Genomic DNA, 20,014 nt, shown 5'->3' on the forward strand with positions numbered 1-20,014 from the left:
CGGGCCCCCCCCCACCCCGCTCCCCGCGGCACCCCCGCCCTCGCCGCCTTCCCCTTCCCACTCCATCTTTTCTGAGCGGCCTGCTCCTCCGCCGCCACCTCTGCCCTGGCCCCGCTCGCCCCAGTCCGCAACCCGAAATGGCCCCTGGGCCCGGCCCCGACGGGGGCCAGTGGGTGGTGGTGGCCGAGCGGGCTGCAGGGAGGCGGGGGCTCTGCCCACCTGTTGGGGGCCCAGCGGCTGGTCTGTTGGGCCTCGGGCACCGGAGACGCTGGGCAGCGCTGAGCATCCTTTGGGCCTGGTGGGCCTGAGAGCCTGCGGCTGGGGCTGGCTTGAGCCCCCCCTCCCCCTGAGCCGGAGCACATGGTCTTGGGAGGTTCAGGCTGCCCCCCTCCCCCACCCACCCACCGGACCAAGTTTCCGGGCGTTTGCGGTGTGGAGGGCCTTGGGGGTTGGTTGGCTCCAGTGCAGGGGGGGGGAGCCCCATACCGGGGCCACATTCCTCCCTGGGAGCCCAGGAGGGCCCGCTCTGTGCTTGGGGGCTTCCCCCAGCAGGATCCCCTCTGTGGGGCCCTCAGCAGGCTGCGCTTACCCTGAGCACACTTCCGATGCACCCCAAAACTTTTCACCGCCTCCTGTTGCCCCAGTCCAGCAAAGAGGTGCTTTGCAAGGGTTGGGGACAGGCAAGGAGCCCTGGGTGGGGATGGGGGTGGTGCTGAGTTGGCTGGGGCCCTGGGGGAGGCTTCCCCCACTTCCTTGGTTTGGGTCCTGGAAGCCCCCAGCGTTGGGCCCCACTTTGTTCCTTGGGGTTCCGGGCTTGTCCTCGTTCGGCACTTCCACAGGGAGGCGGGGTGCCCTTCCTGCCCCCGCATTCCTTTGGTGCCCACCCTTCCCGAGACCTCCAGATGCTTGGTCGCCCTCCTTTGGTGGAGTATGGCAGGATTGAGAACCCTCTGGGTGGACTCTGGCCCAGTCTCCCCTCCTCACTGACTGGCTGGCCCCCCTGGGGCCTGGGTCTCACGTCTCCCTCCAGCTGGGCCAGCCTTGTGACGACCTTGGGCTTGCCCTCATCTGTGCAGCACGGCAGCACGGCACCTGCCTGGCCATCAGTACCCCCTTCCCCGCCGCCCCCCCCCCCCGCCCCAGCTCAGCGGCAGTCCTGGGAATGGGAGCCTACATCCTATTAGCAGCAGGATGTGTGGGCAGCAGGCAGGGGTGCAGGGGCCTGGAACAGAGGGGCTGTTCATCTCCCACCTTGAGGGCAAGGCTGGAGTGTCACCCCAGAGGTTCTTCCTCATCACACTGCCAGCTAGGCACCTTGACAGGCGCCTGGCCCCCGGGGGCTGACTGGCCCTCCATCCCAGGAGCCCCTGGCCCCTCCCTCAGCTGGCCCCCTCCGCCCCCGTCGCTGCGGCTCAGGGCTCCTCCCTGTGTTGTAGAGAAGTCTCTCCATCCTGCCCCCCCTGTACGTACCCTCCAGGCACCACCTTCCTGCAGTGCAGAACCCCCCTTCCTGGCTCAAGGCCCCCATGGCTCCCACTGACTAGTGACAAGGCCCCATAGGCCCTGGCTTACACCCGGTTCCCACGCGCTGTCTGGGCCACAAGGGCCGTTGAATAAATGAAGACATGATCACGGGAACACAGGCACTGGCCCCTGGATGCAGACGAGAGAGGGGCAAGGTGGGGTGGTGGGTCGGGGGCCCCTGGGCATCGTCTCCCCTCTGCAGGGCTGGAGGCCCTCGACTGGCATCTGCTGTGCCTTCAGCTCAGGCCTTCTGGGGTGGGGGGCTTTAGCAGAGCCCCCACCAGGCCACAGGCCCCTGGGACCCTTGGTGTGTGGGCGGGGCTGCTTGGCTTTTAGGCCTGTCTGGCTCCGAACTTGGTGGGGGCCTGGCCACCGCTCAGACCTTCCCGTGCCTCCGTTTCCCCCAGCGGACAAGGATCTCTGTGCTCCGCAGGTGTGACCGCACGCTCCCACTCGAACCCCCTGTGGGTTCCCGCAGAAGTGGCGTTTGCTCGTGGTTTGCGGACGGGGTCTCGGGGTCGCTGCTGCCTGGGTCCTGGCAGAGCTGGTGGTCACGGGGCCGGGGGGGGGGGGGGGGCGGTTGTTGGCAGGTTGGTGTCCTGTCCTTCAGCACCGCTTGCTTAGGGAGGGGGGCGTCTGGAAGACGTAGCCCTCTGGCCCCAAGCCGATGGCCCTGTCTGGGCGGCCCTGGTGTGGCGGGGGTTGCCGCAGGGGAGAAGGGGACACCCCCCCGCCCCTTGTTATCTCCACTCAGGACCCTGGGAACAGAGCCTTTTCCTGAGATGCCGGATCCAGCAAGGAGAGAGTAGGACACCAGCTAGATTTGAATGTCACATAAGCAGTTTCTGACTAGAACCGTGTCCCAAATATTGCAGAGGACACGTAGATGCTAGAAAATCCTCAGCAGAAATGCAGACTTATCTGGGTGTCCTGCATTTTACCTGGCAGGCTGCTCCGAGGCCCTGCCAGGAGGTCTGGGCGGGGCGAAGGCCGGGTGGCGGCTTTGTGCCAGCTGACCAGCTGGGTGGAGCGGGTCAGCCGGGGAGGGGACAGGGCCTGGCTCTTCCCAGGGAAGTGACCTGGCTGCCGACAGAGGCCTTCTGTTGGCGGCTACGAGTGTGGCAAGGCGGGGCCTGGCCGTGGGTGGCGGGGTCAGGGTCCATGACCTCTGCTCCTCCGGGGTCTGTCTTCCCAGGCCTCAGCAGGCTTCTGGAACGGGCCGTGGGCTGAGGGCACCTCGGGGCGATTCTTCTCTCTGCGACTTAAGGCAAAGGTGTCGAGTGAGGTTTGAGACGTGAAGAGCCTAAGTCGGGACGTGAGCCACCTGACAACACGGTTAGCCTTTGGGGCATTTCTTTTTGATTGGCAGAATATAAGCTCTTCCTTGGGGTTCCCCCCCTCCTTTCCTTTCTTTCATTGCAAGAAGCTAACACCCATTCTTTTGGGTAGTAATTGGCTTTCAAAAACGTACTTTCAAAAGGTGCCGGGATGTGCTGGCGCTCCTGGCCGCTTGGCAGTGTTCCCTTGGGGCCGTGCTCTGGGCTCTGTGCCCCTCGGAACCCTGTCCTCCCGTCAGCCGTGCCTCTGCCGTTGTCCCTGTGCTTTAAGGTTCTGACCAGGTGGGGAGTCCGTACACCTGAGGATCCCAAACTTGCAGAGGCGGCGGGGAAGCGCTCGTGGCCCCTGCGTGTCCGCTGCCCCCGGTCTTGTCCCTCGGGTGGGCCCTCCGCGGCAGCCAGCCCTGCTTTGGCCTCCCAGGTCTCTTGAGAGAAGAATTTGGCCACGAAGCTGTGGCTTAATACGAAAGAAGCTGTTGATGAAGGATGTTGGAGTAAACGGTCCACGGAACGGAATCCCTCAGGCCCTGGGCCGCCAGCTCAGGGCGGGCGCTGTGGTCTGGAGGTGTGGATGTGGGGCTGGTCATGCCAGGCACAGTGGGCGCCCTGTGGCCCCCTGTCCGAGGGGAGGGCCGCCCCTGTTCCCTCTGCCCAGCCTGCCGGCTCTGCTGCCTGGGGCCCCAGTTTCCCTGGGACCCTTGTGTCCTCTCAGTCCCCCCACCGACCATCCAGGGCCAAGCGGGCCCAAATCAGACTCAGAATGCAGCTTTCTCAGGGCTCCCGAGGGCTCTGTGCACGGGTGGACCAGGGGTGCTGTCTTTGGGGGGGCCGAGGGTCTGGGCTGGGCTCTGAGGACATCCCAGGGCCCCTCTAGTCCCCGCTGCCAATTCAGGCACCCGCGGGCACCGCCTGCCTGCCCCACACGCACTGCGGCCCCCAGGCTGGGCCCCAGGTCTGTGGTCTGTGACCCGCCTTAGGAGATGATCCTTCTAAGCTGTCTCGCTGCTTAAAACTGCTTAACGGCTTCCGAGGAGCGGAGGGTCCAGTCCAAAGTCTTAGAGGGCTTGTAACCCACCCGCCTGGCCCTGTCCCAGGCCCGAGCCACAGGGCCCACCTGGCTGAACCCCCAGGTCAGGGTGCAGACAGCAGCACCTCCTCGCAGGGACCCCCGCCCTCTGCAGGGCCGGACTTCCCAGGAGGCCGCCTGTGACGTGGCCGTGGTGAGCCACCCTCTGCGCGACTCCCACTCACCTTTCATTTGAGGCAGCAGAACCAGCAGGATCTTCAAAGAAGAGGGAGGGGGTGGCAGAGGGGGATCTGGATGGTGATGTGTCCAGAGGAACATGGGGGACCCTGCCCACTCAGGCCCGGTGCCCGGGAGCCCTCCGCCATCTGGCCACCTGCACGAAGTGGACATCAGCTGCTGCCCCTGTGTCATCGGTACCTCCCCCTCCAGGCAGGCTCTGGTCCCCAGACTGCCACGGGGACGGTGACGTGCTGCTGGCTATCCTTCCAGGGAAGGGACGGGAGAGGGATGCCTTCGCGAAGGTGGCCAGGCCGTCAGCTTGCAGGGCCCGTAGAGTTAGCAGGCGGGAGTCCTGGGACTCCTGTGCACTATTTGGGAGAGAGTCACACAGAGACGCGAGTCAGGTTCCACGTGGCGGCCGGGGCTCGAGGGCTCTGTGCCTGGCCGGCTACTGCTGGTTTCTCCTGATTCATCCCCACATTTGGAAAAAGTAAAATGCTGGGCTTGCAGGTGTCCCCAGTGTGGAGGGGCAGAGGGGGAGCCCGGGCCTGGGGGAGGGGTCCCCGGCCCCCACAGACCTGGTGGGAGCCACTTCTGGAGGGATTCTGACAATCAGGGCGTGGAGGGCGGGCGGTGGGGCCTTCCGGTGATGTGCCGGGCACCGTTGGGTGTCCGTGTTCTTGTGGGACCTCCTTTTGCCACCCCCACCCCCCCGGCTGCCCATGGCCCCCGTCCCTGTGGGCTGGTCTCATTGCCAGGACCACCCTCTGCTTCTCTGGGTCTGCCCTCAGCGGGCACCGTCCCCACTGTCCCTGCTGATCCCGCACCACTGCCTCCGCCTACTCCCCACGTTGGTCTGTGGCCCACATCGGTCCTTGTGGCAGCCGTGCAGAGCTGTGAGAAGTGAGTGCCCGACGAGCAGGTCCCCAGCTGGGATCGAAGGAGGTGACGCCTCGTGCCCTGTAAACCGGGGTCCTTCTGGCCTGTCTGGTACCGTGGTTTCATACATTCTCGTTGTATTGTTTCGAGTGCCATCCGGTCTGGTGTTTGTACGTGCAGGGAGGCTGCGAGGTCCCTCGCGGGGAACACGCCTGCGTCAGGAAAGCTCCTTTGGTGCTGGTTACAGAGCCGCTGGCCCTGAGCTCAGTGAGTGAATCAGCAGCGGACACTGAACGGAAGCAGACACGGAACCAGGTCCTGTGCTGATCAGGCTGGCAGCCCCTGACCCTGTGTCCCTTCGAAGCCGCTGGGTATTAGCAGACACCGTAGAGCGCAGTCACAGAGGGGCGTGCCCTGTGCATGGGATCCTAACGCTTAGAGTCAGGTTGGTAGGGGCGCCTGGTGGCTCATGACTCTTGATTGCAGCTCAGGTCATGACCTCACGGTTCGTGGGGTCAAGCCCTGCATCAGGCTGTGTGCTGACAGCTCGGAGCCTGCTTGGGATTCTCTCTCTCTCCTCTCTTTCTGCTCCTCCCCTGCTCACTCTCTCTAAAGTCGGGCTTGTTGAGGTCGGGCTTGTACGGAGTAAGTGCTTTCTCGGGGACAGTCTTTGACTCTGACAGATGGCAGGTGTGTGCCCACCTCAGCCCTTGAGAACATTTCCACAGCCCCACGAACTTCTCCTCGTCTGTTTTGCGAGCCCTTGCTCCCCCCAGCTCGCGACAGCCGCGGACCCGCGTCCATTCCTGCTAGTCTGTGTTGTGCGGCACGTCCCGGAAGTGGAGCCACACCGTACGCGGCGTTTTGAGCCTGGCTCCCCTCCCTGAGTGTAACGTGTCTGGCGTTCCTGCCCGTGTCAGCAGCCGGTGGACAGTTGGGCCTGTCTTCGTCCGCTCCGGCTGTGACACAGGTGGGGCCGCCTGTCACGGACACATTTATTTTTCGCGGCCCGGAGACTGGGCGTCCAAGGGCCAGGCTCCAGCGGGTCTGGTGTCTGGTGAGGTCGCTTTCCTGGCTGAGGGGACCCGCTCGTGACCTAGGCACCCCCGAAGGCCCACCTCTCGGCACCATCTCCCGGGGGGGGGGGGGTGAGGGTTTCCGCGTGAATTTTGGAGGCACGCAGACCCTGGCGGGGCCGTCCTCAGTTTTGCGCGATGATGAGTGTGGACTCCCGTGCTGAGTTCTGCGTGTGTCCTGACTTCCGGATGAAAGCGCCCAGGAGCGGGGCTGTGTGTTTGGACCGGGAGCACGGATTTCACTTGGTGACACGCAGATGCTGCGTGGCGGGATGGCCGGGCCGTCTCGCGTCCCGCCGGCAGCGCTGCACCTCGGCTCCCCCAGGGCGTGCCGGGCCTGGGCTGGCGGCCTCCCCGCGGAGCGGCCCTGAGCTTCTGCTCTCCGGGCGGGTGTGTGCGCGGGCCTTTGCCCCGGTTTAAAAATCGGGGCGCTTGTTTTTCTTCCTGTTGAATTGTGGGAGCTGCTTTCACGCTCTGGTTTTCAGGGGCGTGTCTTACAGGCTTTCTCTTTTATAATGTGTGTATTTGGCGCCTCCACAAAACCTGCCTGGCCCAGGCTCACAAATATTCTCGCCCTGTTTTCTCATAGAAGTTTCATAGTTTTGGGTTTTACTTTTGAGTTTGTGATCCATTTTAGGTTAAATTTTGTGTGAGGTCAGGGTTGGGACTCTCACTTTTTTTTTTTGGCACATCCATGAGTGTCCATTATCGTTTGTTGACATTGTGAGTGTCGGAGCCTGGGCGGCTCAGTCGGTTGAGCATCCGACTTCGGCTCAGGTCATGATCTCACGGTTCGTGGGTTCGAGCCCCACACGGGGCTCTGTGCTGTGGGATTCTCTCTCTCTGCCCTCTTGCACTCATTCTCTTAAAAATAAACATTAAAAAAATGATCTTCCTTTCTCACTGGACGTGCTGGCTCTGTTGTCACATCGGTTTGCCACGTGTCCACGGTTCCTGCCACTGGTCCACGTGGGCAGCCTCGGGGCCAGCACTGTGGGCTCCCGGGCTCGTCCCTCTCCCCGGCTGCCGAGCCTGTCGGGATAAGTCGGCTCCCCCGTAGAGTTTCCCCACAGAAAAGCAGCAGCGGAGTGCGGGTCGGGGGTGTCGAGCTGTTGTGGGTGGGTTCCGAGAGGGTCCACACTGCGGTGTCACTCAGACGCTGCCTGGCTGGCTCATTTGCGGGTAGCCTCTGGCTGCTTTTGAGCCACGCCGGCGGGCTGAGTGGCGGGGGCTGGGGTCACCCGCGGCCTGGGGTCGGGGTGAGTCACGCGCGGGTCTCCGTGCCGCACCGTCCCCTCGCGGGAACCGGGGGTCCGGGGGCAGGCAGCACCTGTGCATCGCGTCCCCACAGCTCAGCGTGGACAGTTGTCAGCAGAAGCGCAGGGTCTCCAAAGGAGCGGCTCCTCGCAGCCAGCTCCCCACGGGACCAGCGGGGCTGCGTGACCTCGGGACCCCGGTGCCTCCTCCCACCTGGTCCGCGCCTGGCCCCCCCCCCCCCCCCGTGCGTTTCTCTCGGGAACCCTGTCTGGGACCCATGTCTCGCATGTGACGTGACTATGTGGACGAGGCTCCAAGCCCCACTTGGTGACAAGTGTGAGTCCCTCCTGCCTCATCGAACCCATGCATCAGTGTGACCTTCCTCTGACCTCATGGACTTACACACCATCACTTCTGTGAATTATTATTTTTTTTAATTTTTATTTATTTTGAGAGTGTGCGAGAGCAGGGGTGCTGGGGGCAGAGAGAGACAGTTCTGAAACAGTTTTCTCTCTATGAGCCCGACCGACGCGGGACTTGACCTCGGACCCCAAGATCATGACCTGAGCCGACGGCCGGTCGGACACCTCTGGGCAGCCCGGTTCACAGAATTCTTGTCCGTCCGAAGTATAAGCTGGTGTCTCCCTTGCCCCGCCGGGCAGCTCCATGGCGCAGCCACAGTTAAATTTTTTTTTTTTTTTTTTTTTAACGTTTATTCGTTTATTTTGAGGCAGAGATAGAGGAAGACAGAATCCCAAGCAGGCTTCGTGCTGTCAGCACAGAGCCTGATGCGGGGCTTGAACCTGCGAACTGTTGAGATCATGACCTGAGCCGAAACCAAGAAACAGATGCTTAACCAACTGAGTCACCCAGGCGCCCCCTGGTTGTTAAATTTTAATTTCTTTAAAAACGATAATTTTTTTAACATTTATTTTTGAGAGAGACAGAGTGTGAGAGGGGGAGGGGCAGCTAGAGAGGGAGTCACAGAATCCAAAGCAGGCTCCGGGCTCCCAGCTGTCAGCACAGAGCCCGACGTGGGGCTCAAACCCACGAACCGTGAGATCATGACCTGAGCTGAAGTCAGATGCTTAACTGACTGAGCCACCCAGGTGCTCCTTATTGTGACTTCTTAAATTCAGGGCCGAAACTGAAGTTTGGGGGGATGCGAAGGACTGCTCTGAACCACCGTTGTCACCGTGTGCCTTTGGAAACTAGTTCTTGCCGCATACGTGGTCGGGGTCTTTTGTGAGGTCATCTGAACGTTATGTAAAATTGCACGTGTGCGAACTTCTGCTGGTAAAGCCATTTTGGTGACGACTCACGTCTGAAGCTCCGGCCTCTCTCGGTAGTTTCCTCAGCGTCCTGGTTACGATGAGAGGCAGATCTCCGCCCCAGTCCCATGTACAGGGACCTCATCTAGGGCTCCGACAGTGCTTCTGGACCCCATTCGCGCCCCGAGGGGCTTTATGTGTTTCCAAGGCCTGACTGCCAGCAGCGCCCGCGTCCCCTGCTGTGGAGGGTCTCCTGCTGCGCCACTGTGGGCCCGAGGGCTCCTTGAGGCCTTCATACCCCTCCTTGCGGTTGGTCACAACAGAAGCATCTGCACCAAAGTCAGCGGAAGTAACGAGTGCATCAGGCTTTCAGCCGGCCTCTCCCAGTGATCCACGGACAGTGCTTGGTTCTCTGGCCACCACCCGTGACCATGTGCCTGAAGCGTGCTCGCCCGACCTCGTGTGCGTGTGGCCGCGCATCCCCAGTGAGCCGTGGCTCACCAGGCGTGGGACTCCCAAGGGCTTGGGGTTACCCCCCAGGAGCAGGTTAGGGGCCATACTCTCCTTTGGGACATGCGGACATGCAGGGTGTGGACAGTCCAGGCCTTCCTGTCTGCTGAAAGGAGGACGTCAAGGAGAAGAACCTGATGGAGCTTGGCCTAGGCTTTCCAAGTGGTGAATGTGCCCAGGAGAGCGTATGCTTGCCCGTAGATACCGTGCTTGGCCACACCCGCCGCGCCACACGTCAGCGCTTGACGGGCATCGCTGTCGGTCTGGATGGTGCTCGACGCTGACTCTGGACCGCGGGGAAGCAAAAGGTCCCCCCCCAAAACAGTTCAGTTCTTCTCATTAGTAGGCTTGTGTTGTTCCGAAAGATTGTGTTTGAGGGGTGCCTGGGCAGCTCAGGACCTGAGCGTCTGACTTCAGCTCGGGTCATGATCCCATGGTTTATAGGTTCAAGCCCTGCGTCGGGCTCTGCGCCGACGGCTTGGAGCCCGGAGCCTGCTTCGGATTCCGTCTCTCTCTGTCAAAACTAAATAAAATAAACATTAAAAAGTTTCTAAAAAAATCATAAGAGACTGTGTCTGATTATTACTGTTTCATTTTAATTTCGTCGATAAAGGTATGTGGGAGTGTTGCGTTCGTACCTACAAAATACTCCTGGTGCAGCGTCCTGCCCTGCAGGCCTCAGGTCTTTGCCACCTGGCCCTTGACCGCATCTGCGTCCTAACCCGTGACCCCTTTTGTCGCTCCTTTTCGTCCCCAGTGTTTTGTAGTTGCCAGATCCGTGCGCAGGGCTTCGATGTTTGGAGATCCGTAGGTCTTTCCTCAAATGGATACTCAGGTATTTAATGCTCCTCGGGCCTATCGTGAATAGTAGCGTCCACGTGCTGTTTTCTGTTCTGGGAGCTGGCTAAACCCTCATTCGTTTCAGTGGCTTTTGTGTGGACTCTGGGAATTTCCGTGTGGACAGCATGTCTTCTGCAGACGGAGGGCCCTTCCCGGTGTCTGTACTTCTCTCCCTCGCGGACTTTGGCGACGGAGTGTGCACAGCAGGGAGAGCCGATGTGCTCACGTCACTCCTGATTTTGGGGGGAAGGCGTGGTTCTTCATCGTCGGGTGTGACGTCAGTTCTAGATTTTCCCCCACGTGTGCCTTTTATCGGGTCGACGCTTCCCCTGATGTCCAGTTTCCTGAGAGAGTTTTCGTCAGGAGCACGTGTCTGTCCTGCATGCACTGAGACGGCCGCACAGCCTTCCTTCCCTGCCCGGCTGCCGTGGGCTTCGGTGTTTTCAGGGGGATCCCGGTGGCTGCGACGCATCGTCCCCTCCGTGTACGCCTGGCCTGGGCGTGCTGCCGCTCCCTTGAGCCGCTTTGTTGTCCCGCGCTCCGTGGCCGCGGTGCTGGCGTCGTGGCCGCGAGGGCCGGTGGGGACCGTTCCCTCCGCGGCCCTCCGCGTCTGCTCTCTGGACGAGCTGGCGTCAGGTCCCGCTCCTGCGTCTGGTGGGTTCCCCAGTGACGCCGTCTGGGCCTGGAGGGCCGTCTGTCTGTCTGTCGTCTCTTTTTACTCTCTTGCTTGACTTTGGAAGGTGTTTTATCTATGAGCCCAGTTCCTTTAGCAGACGTCAGGGTACCGGCTTCTCTGCAGAGAGCTCGGGGTTTCGTGTCTGTGAAGCGTTGCTCAGTCTTCCCCGGGCTCCGTTCCTGGCGCGAAGCCGTGCCCAGTGCCCGTCGCACCCCGTCCCTCGCCTCCGCCCCCGCCCCGGCGTCCCTAGCTCAGGTCTCTGGCTCCTTGGTCAGCCCACCCTTACCGGTGTTGCAGTGAAGCCGCGGCCTTCCTTTGCCTCCTCTCGCGCTTGTTTTCACTTGTCCTGCGTTTGGCTCGTTATCTGCGGTCTTGCGTCGCTCGGTTTCCCGTCACCCGCAGCGTAGCTGACGCGCAGCCACGCGCGCTCCTCGAGTGCGCGGTTCTGTGAATTCCGGGGAGCGTGTGGGGCTCTGTGGGGCTCTGTGGCTCCTGCTCCCCGGGCCCCCTGCCCGCCACCCTGGGAGGCGCCCTCGGAGGGGTCGGCCGCTGGAATCGTGAGCGGCTGGGTTGTCTCCGGGTTGGAGTGCACGTGAATGACATTTTTGGTTTAATTCGTTCTTTAGTTTCTTAGAACAGAAGCTTAGAAGATCAACGTGAGACCGTTGTGTCAACAGTGCGTTTCCGAGGTGTAACTTGCACCTGGTAGAATCCACCCGTTCCGAGCGTGCAGTTCCCTGAAGTTTCCTCTTTTGCGAGCTGAGCGGCGGCGCCATGCTCCGCATTCAGAGAATTTCCGTCTCCCTCAAAGCGGACCTCGTGCCCGTCCACGGCCCCTCCTTGACCCCTGTTTTCCCCTAACCCCTGAGCATGCCCCTCTGGGTTGTTGGTGTCTTTGCCTTTTGGTCCCGTGGGGCTCTGGTGGGGGCACGGCCGCGTCTGATGCAGCCGTGTCCTCCGGCTGTGCCGGTGAGCCCCGCAGGCGACACGTGCTTGTTCGGGCCCCTCCTCGGGGTCCCAGGCCGCACGGGTGGGCCAGGCCAGGTCTTTCCGCAGAATCTGTGCTCAGTGTGGGCATTGGGCCGTGTCCGGGCCTTAACCAGATTCCGGCTCAGGCGAGCCTCCCGACCAGCCGTCCTCTGCAGGCCTGCCCTGTGGGCACCGAGGGGCAGGCGGAGCCGTCCCCGGTGCCGAACCTCCCCCAGCTTGCCTAGGCGTCAGCCGGGGGGCCCCCGCTGGCAACTCGGTGGTCTCACGGCCATCCTGGGCTTTCCGTGTGAGCCTCCCAGGGCAGGTCTCCCCGAGATGGAGCCTGAGGGAAGCCCGTGCTGACCTGGCATTTTGGGGGGCCCGCCGGGTGGTGGTAGCTCGTCTGGGCCTTGTTCCTCTGGCACCTGACACCATCCTCACCCCAGGCCCTGGCCTCCGCTCACTGCCAGGGGCTCATCGGGGCAGGGGGAGGAGATGCAGGGGCCTGGTGGCCCCCCGCCCAGCATGCTGCCATGGTCTCTGGGGCTCGTGGTGGCCGTGCTTGGCTGTCCTGCCCGCCCAGCCTGTGTGACTCAGGGCCCACCTTTTAGGCAGCAGTGGCCCGTGGGAAGCTGTCCCCAGGGCAGAGCTGCAGTGTGGTACCCCTAGCCCCTCCTGGGAGGATAGAGCTCCCGGTGGGCGGCTGGTGTAGGGCCCCAGGGATGGGGGTTGGGGGTGGGCTCCTGTCTGGGGCGGCCCCCTCCCACCTTGTCTTGAGCCCGTGCCCAGCACCCGCTGACATGTCTCTGGTTACTTCCTCTCCCCGCTGGGATGGTGTGGACCCCATATTCTTTGTGTCCTCCTGTTCTCTGCTCCCCAGGGCTCAGTGCTATGGGTGACACTCTCTCTTCCTGTTTGCAGACTACGTCTATTTCGAGAACTCTTCCAGCAACCCGTACCTGATCCGCAGAATCGAGGAACTCAACAAGGTAGTGTGAGCACGCGCGTGTGTGTGTGTGTGTGTGTGTGTGTGTGTGTGTGTGCATGCTGGGGGTCCTGCTGGCCGGGGGCTCTGGGGCTGGCCACAGACCCTCTGGTAGCTTTGTACCGAGGCTCACTTGCCTGGAACCGGTTCCTATGCTTGGAGAGTCGGGCAGTGGCGCCCCCGTGGCCTTGTGACGGCTGTGCCTAGCAGGGGCTCAAACGGGACAGGAGCGTCCCAGCGGCGTCTGGGCTGGAGGTTCCGGAGGCCCCGCCGTACAAGGAAGGAAGCTGCCTGGGCAGCCACGGTCCCCTGTGGGCCCTGCCCATCCGTTGCCTCCTTCCCGCTCACGTGCACCGTCCTCCCCTTGATCCACGTCCCTGGAGCCTCTGGCAGGCCCTCCCAGGCTGGGCGGGCGTGGGCCGAGGCCATTTCTGGGGCCGGGCGCTGGGCCCACGCCTCCCGCGCGTCCACTGCGGTCACGGCGCAGGGGCATCGGGTCAGGGCACTCCCTGGCCCTGTGGGCCCTTCCCTTCCCTGGTTCCTGGGGGGCAGGGCTGCGGCGGTCGCTTACTGGCCGTGGAAGACCTTGCTGTGCTCTTCGAGGCCCTCCCCGAAGCTGCTTTCCTCAGGCTCGGTGGCAGCGTGGCTTGGGATGCTTGGCAGGAGGCAGGAGGGGCGAGAAGGCCAGACTTAGGGGCACCTGTGGCCCCAAGAGCCTCCAGCAGTGGCAGCACCGCGGGGGGGGGGGGGGGGGGCGGGGGGGGGGGGGGGAGCCTGTGCCCTGAGGCCAGGTCCGCAGGTCTCAGGTCCGGGGCGGGCGACCAGGACGTGTTGAGGCCACTGTGCTGCCGGGCCCTGTGCCCCGCGGGCGCCTCGTTGGCAGGAACCTGCTCACAGCGGCCCCAGCGGCAGGGGCCCCAGGAGGAGGGGCGGGCGGCATCCTTAGCCGGTCACCCACCCACACGTGTCAGCTTGTGCTGACTTGGGTCACAAGGAAGCAACAGAGAGAGGTTGCTTAGGGGGCAGTCGCGTGAAAGCGCGTGGCTGGGGGAGGCGGGGGTCCCCCCGCCCCGTCCCCAGGCTGCCAGCTGGAGTTGCCACTGACAGGGGGTTTTGCAGCCCGGGGCAGGTGACTGTAGATGGCTGTAGGTGGCCTCGCTGAGCGGGCTGGCGCAGTCCCCGCCCCTCGCTTGGGCTGCGACATGGAGAGCCCCTTGTGTGACCGGGAGGCACCGACAAGAGCAGGGGCGGTTGCCGATGTTTGTCAGCTCTGAGCCTGGTCGGACCCCTGGGTTTGTGTGCCTGTGGACCCCCTTACAGGTCAGGTCCGGGTGGGGGCAGAGAGACCTTCCTGGGGTCCCCTGTAAAAGGACAGGGGCCCCGAAGGGGTGGGAGAACAGGTCAGGTCAAGGTGGGGGGGGGGGTGGCGAAGAGACTTGCCCGGGATCACATGTAAAAGGACGGGGTGGCCTGCAGGCTCGGACGCATCTTCAGCCCCTATCAGCCTCCCACGGAACGTGGGACTCAGGCCTGACTGAAGTGGATTCTGGAGCCACTCAGAGTGGGGCCAGGCGAGTGGGTCCCAGCAGGGGCTGCAAGGGGGTCGGTTTGCAGGCCCTCCCTGGTGGTCCCACCCTGGCCACTGCACCCCCCCCCCCCGAGCCCTGGACCCCAGAGCAGTGTCCCCCATGTGTCCCTGGTGTGTTCCCCACATTGTCCGTTGGGCGTGGTCACGGGGGAACGGCCCAGGGGAGTCAGGTGTTCAAGGAAGGCCTTGAATTTTAGCAAAAGCCCTGTCTGTACTGGGGGGGGGGGGGGGGGCGGGTAACATCCCTGTCCACAGAAAGGTGGAAGGTAAAACCTGGAGCTGTTGGCAATAAAGCCAGAGCCCAGGGTTAGGTGATGAGTTGAGGGTGAGCCCAGGCCCTGCCTGAGAGGTGGGACAGTGGTTTGGGGCCCAGGCAGCACTGGCACCTGCAGACAAGAGTGGGTGAATCAGCAGGAGGGTGGTGGGGGGGGCGGGGCCCTCCACCCCCCCCCCCCCCCCCCCACTTCTCTGTAAGTTGGAAACGATTCTAAAATGAGTTTTCTTTTAAAACCTGTCAAAAAAGCCACAGCAGTGGTCATACTAGTTCAGGGGTCTGCTCTTTGGGGACCTCTTCTTGGATATTACACCTCCTCCTATGAAGCCTAGCCTGTGTTGTGCGGTGGCGGGTGACAAAGGTCCTCCACCCCTCCCAGGACTCTGGGCTTTTGTAAACCTTCAAAGTAATTGTCACATTTTCTTCTCAGAACCGTGCCTGAGTCTCTCTTGCGCTGGCTTTGTCTCCACGGGAAGTTAGGTCCCGAAGGGGCTGGAGGGGCTGAAGGAAACCGTGGGCTTGAAAGAAAAGGGGCGGGGCCTGGCGTCTGGGGTGTGGGAACCGGGGGGGGGGGGGGGGGGGGGGGGTCCTGGGGTCCTGGCGGGGAGGCCGTCTTGGAATTAGAAGCCAAATTTTGGAAGATTGGCGTCTGGCTTTGTGGGGGGGGGTGTGGAAATGTCGGGCCAGCACAGCACAGAAGGTGGACGAAGAGGGGTCACGGACCCCAAGGGGGAGGGCCTGGGACCCACGCGGAGAGCCTCTGCCCCCCAGCTGCCAGCCATCCTCCTGGGCGTGTGGGGGAGAGGTGTGCACGTGCTGGGTCTCCAGGTTCGGGCCTGGGCCGGGCCACCAGGGCCACCACGAGTGGGGGCCGAGGGTTGCGCCCCACAGACCCTGCCAGGCGAGCTCCGTGGTGGACCTGGGCCCTGAAGACAGCGGGCCGCCCTCCGGCCCCACGGATGAGGGGGCGCCGCTCCCGAGCTCACAGGTCCGGTGGCTGTCGTGTCAGACTTCGCCCTTGATGCTGCCACGGCCCTGACGACGGTCCTGGGGGGCGGTCCCCGTGAGGCGTCTCCTCACCTGGAGCCCAGCAGGCCATCCTGGGAACCATTTCTAGGAGACACTGTTCCACGTGGGCCCCGTGGCCGAGGCGGCTTTAAGCGTCTCCCAGCACTGAAGCCGTTCACGAGGGCGTGACTGCCGTGGGGCACGCGGCGCGCTCTGGACACCAGGGCGTCCGTGGGCTCCAGGGAGCGTTCGCCGCAGCTACCCTGCTTTCCTGGAAGGTGGTCGGTTCTCCTAGGCAGAGGGTGGTCTCCTAGCCTCGGGGAGTGCCCGGGGCTCAGTGTGTGACACATCACCAGACTTCCTAAAAGGCTGTTGGCTCCGTGGAATGAGCCGGACGGTCCACACTCGACCTAGAGACGACTTCGTTTCAGGATGTAAACGCTAGAACGCTGCACCCTGGGAAGGTTGGAGTGGTGGTCGTGAGCCTGGTGTCACTGAAGGTTCTGGAAGCTCCCGTTAGTTGAGGAAGGGTCTGTTCCTAACCCTAACCCAGCAGACTCCCTCAGCGTCTTGCTCTCTTCCCGGGTTGGCCAAAGTCTTTGAAAGCCCTTGAAGGCGTCTCTGAGCCCTGGGATGGCAGCATCGTCCCCGGGGCACGCATCAGCTGCTCCCAGCCCCTTGGGGGCTGCTCCCTGGCACCGGGGTCAGTGGTCAGCTGGCCTTGGTCACACCCAGAGGGGTGCTGGAAAGGCAGGGTGTTCCAGGAGCCGAGGCACAGCCACCTTTGGCCGAATGTCCACCAGTTGCTGGCCCTGAGCAAGCAAGGCCTGGGGGAGGGACACGGAGACCAGCAGAAGTGAGCCCCGGCTGGTGGGCTGGGGTCCACCTGTGTCCTGGAGACAGCACAGTGGGGAGAGAGGGAAGACAGACCTGGAGGGGAGGGGCACAGGGAGGGGGATGGGGGGGGAAACAGAGCTGGAGGGGAGGGACACAGTCTGGGCTTAGGTCTGTGCAACCCGTCCCCGGCCAGCTGGAGGTGTCACTGCCCCGTATCTTCCCCGGCACGGCCCCTCCTGTGATGGGCCTGTTCCTGGTCACACTCAGGGTCCCGTGTGAGAGTCGGCCCTGCTGGGGGCGCTGTCAGCTGGTGGGGGGTGGGGGGTGCGGGGTAGTCCTCAGACCCTGCCTTGCTGTTCCAGACCGCCAACGGGAACGTGGAGGCCAAGGTGGTGTGCTTCTACCGGAGGCGGGACATCTCCAGCACCCTCATCGCCCTGGCCGACAAGCACGCCAGTGAGTCTGGGCCTTTCCTGCAGGGCGCGGGGGCCCACCTTCCCCGCCCCCTCCCCCTGGGCCCAGCCCCCACCTTCCCCTCCTGCTTCCCCCTGGGCTGGCCCCCACCTCCCCCGCCCCTCCCTGGGTCGGCTCGTGGGGTCCTGGGCTGGTCAGGCCACCCGTCCTGTAGCTGTAACCTGGGCTCTGGGTGCATGGGGTCTCTGTACTCGTCCCCCCGGGGTCCCCTTCTCTGAAAGGTGGGGCTGCCGTGTGCTTGCTGCAGGACTTTTCCTGATATGATCGAGCCGTCCTGGGATGTTTCAGGCAGGCCAGGTGGGAGGGGGCTGCGGGGGGCGGGGGCGAGGACTCTGCTGGTCCCGCTACGCCTCACTCCTTTCCACTTGGCCAGGAGGTTTACACTGGTGTCTGGAAAGTGCTTTTAGAACCAGAGTCTCTCTATTTGTAGTTCAAGCCTGAGTCTTGGAGTCACTGATGTTGGGGGGGCTCCCAGCAGCCTGGCAGGGGCCCTGAGGTCTCCCTCCCCATTGGTGGCCAAGGCTCCTGATTGAAAACAGGCATCCACTGGGGCCCGGCCTGCGTCTGCTCCCACGTACGTGGGGGTGCGGCTGCCCTTGTGCACCTCCAGCCCCGGGTCCCGCACGGCCCCTCCCACCAGGCAGCGAGGGGAGGGGTCCCAGACTCTCCCTCCTGGGATGGGGGGGGCACACCAGTGGTTGTGACTGTGACTGACCCTGGCTCCCAGATGCTTGCCTACAGGGCCGTCCAGCCAGGGGACAGGAACCCTTCTTAGGGAGTTTACCGGGTATCGTTCCTGCATGGGTGAAGGCCTCCCCTGTGCGCCCCCCCCCCCCCCCCTGCCCGATCGACCCTGGTTCCTGTGGGTGGAGGTCCAGACACGGGGGAGTCACGACTTCCTGGTCAGGCTCCAGGTCAGGGCAGCAGTCAGGCCAGGGACCCCCTCTGCCTGTGTCCACAGCTCGGTGCTGTGAGAGGCAGGACGCCCAGGCCAGGTCGGGCTCCTCCGTGGGTCCTGGAGGGGTCAGAGGGTGCTCCAGGACGGGGTCTCCCAAGGCTTCAGGGGTGAGGAGAGAAGCAGTGAGGTCTGGCACAGGGGGCCCCACCCTCGCCAGGATCAGTGCGGCCCGTTCTGTGCTGGCCTCGCCTCGCCTGGCCTCCCAGGAGATGTCCACCGAGGGGACGTCTGTGGTCATGGGGAGGCCGCGGGTCCGGGCTTCGGTGCGTGTCCTGTAACCGGTGGCCTTCTTGTGACACAGGTGGCTCTGTGTCTAATTGTGGACGATGAAGCGCCCCCGGGAAGCATACATTCTCGATCTTCAGCCCCAAGCCTGCACCCGCCACCCCTGCCCTGCTGGCCGTGGGTGTCGGGGCAGAGAGCCGGGGGTCTCGGGCCCACAGTCTGGAGGACGGCTCTGTTCGGTTGCTGGCCCTACAGGCATCAGCAATGGTGGTCTCTGTTCCATGCCGCGGGGTGGGCTGGCCAGACCCCGGTGTCTGTGGCCCAGGTTGGGTGGAGTCACTGTTAACTTGCGGTGTTGATGCTTGAGGATCTCTTCACCCGTGTCCGCTGCCTCGCCCAGAGCGACCGCAGTCCTCACCCCCTCAGTACGACGTGGTGGCCCACCGTGGCCTCAGGGCCGGGCTTTCCTGCTGCCAGGCCTCCCAGAGGTCAGCTGGTGGCCGAGAGGGCTCTAGGAAGGACCTGGGGGGCGCTGTTGCCAGGACGACCACGTTGGAGCTGCTGGGAGGGCAGTGGCCTCCGAGGCTCCCCAGAGCGCTGTCCTGGGGTGCATGTCATGTGTGACGGGGCCCAGTGAGGCCGGTGGCATGGCCTTGTCAGGGCAGGGCCCTGCTGGTACTTTCTGGGAAGCCCCGTGCTTTGTGCCGGCCGCTCTGTCTTGCAGTGGTTGTTCCCCAGAACCGTGTTGCATGGGGCTGTCTCTGCTCGTGTGTCCCTCCGTGAGCTCGCTGTGGCCAGGGTGAGGCTGATCCACCCTTCTGCCCAGGCCCCAGCCCAGCATCGAGGGGAGGGTGTGAGGATACTCTGGGGTTCCCCGGGGACCCTTCTGGTGAAAGGGAGACACCCAGGGGGCCCGCCGCTTGGTCAGGCAGGCCCCTGGCCCACATGGCCAGTCAGCTGCTGGGGTCTCTTCTGGGTCTGGGGGCCTGAGACAGAAGCCCTGCCCACCACTGCCAGGGCGTCCAGCCCCCAGCATGGGCCAGGTGTCCCGGGCCACGTGGGCGCCCCCGCAGCAGTGAAGCCCTTCCTGAGGTCTCCCAGCCACCTTTTGTTCAGCCCTTGCCCCTTGTGGGGAACCGCAACAACCTCCTCAGCCCATAGCGGACGTGGCCGCGGCCCCCTGCCCGGAGACTTGCGCGTGCACACACGCTCGCACACACCCACACGCCCGCACGCACAGGGCTGTCCTGAGACAGCACCCTGTTGCCCTGGGAGAACGGCAGGCACGGGTGACGGAGTAGGCTGCAGGGGCTCACGGGGTGTGAGTCAGCCCCAGGGGTGCGGTGGGAGTGCAGGGCCTGCCTGTGCCTGGGAGGGCCGGCCCCCGACGCGGCCCGGGACCAGGACGCACTGGATCCCAGAGCAGGGTTTTCTGCACCACAGGCTGCCTTCCCCCACCTTGACCCCCTGGGTTCCTCGAGACCGAGTGCCCCAGTGCCACCCACACCCAGGGGTCCACCAGGCGCGAAGGAAGGCTTGGAGCACAGGGGCTGTGGGAAGCTCGCTCTCTCCCCGTCTCCTCAGGTGCTGATGTGGCCCAAGCCGTGGCCACTCCTGGGGCCCCTCCTTGCCACTGCTGATGGTGGCCGCGATGGGTGGGGGTCTCCCAGCCACTGTGGGGAGGGTCCCAGGATGATGGTCTCTGGCCCCGTTCCTAGCCATGCTGCCTGGGCCCACGGTGCCATCACAGGACCGCCGTGAGCATAAGGTGGGCTGGTTGGCGGGTGTCTGGACAATGGCAGTGTCCCCGGCTGGGGGTGCATTGTGCCTGGGGGTCTGCGGGTGTGGGCAGGGCAGGCAGGGGAAGACGAAGCCAGTAGTGGGCACTCGGACTCTGGTGGCCCACACGCCTGGAGCAAACACAGGACCACCTCCCCTGGTGTCCCTAGCCCGGGCTTCTGCCTCAGCCGGGCGGGGGGGGGGGGGGGGGGGGGGGGGGGGGGGGGCCCGCGCCCCGGCGCGGGCGGCGGGGGGGGGGGGGGGGGGGGGGGGGGGGGCGGGGGCGGCGGGGGGGGCGCGG

General features: G+C 64.0%; 1 protein-coding gene across 1 annotated transcript in view; it reads left to right on the plus strand.

Annotated features, from left to right (window-relative positions):
• The first annotated feature begins 137 nt into the window (after window positions 1-137).
• MTA1 (metastasis associated 1) overlaps window positions 138-20,014 on the plus strand; it is a 34,385-nt gene continuing 14,508 nt past the window's right edge. The window contains exons 1-6 of the mRNA XM_040478457.1: window positions 138-240; window positions 3,133-3,143; window positions 3,956-4,081; window positions 9,214-9,361; window positions 12,492-12,574; window positions 16,640-16,733. Coding sequence (XP_040334391.1) covers window positions 138-240; window positions 3,133-3,143; window positions 3,956-4,081; window positions 9,214-9,361; window positions 12,492-12,574; window positions 16,640-16,733 — 565 coding nt within the window. The remainder of the gene's footprint in view (window positions 241-3,132; window positions 3,144-3,955; window positions 4,082-9,213; window positions 9,362-12,491; window positions 12,575-16,639; window positions 16,734-20,014) is intronic.

This window comes from Herpailurus yagouaroundi, unplaced genomic scaffold, assembly GCF_014898765.1.
Source record: "Herpailurus yagouaroundi ecotype Mexico unplaced genomic scaffold, PumYag 141, whole genome shotgun sequence".
Taxonomy (NCBI): Eukaryota; Metazoa; Chordata; class Mammalia; order Carnivora; family Felidae; genus Herpailurus; species Herpailurus yagouaroundi.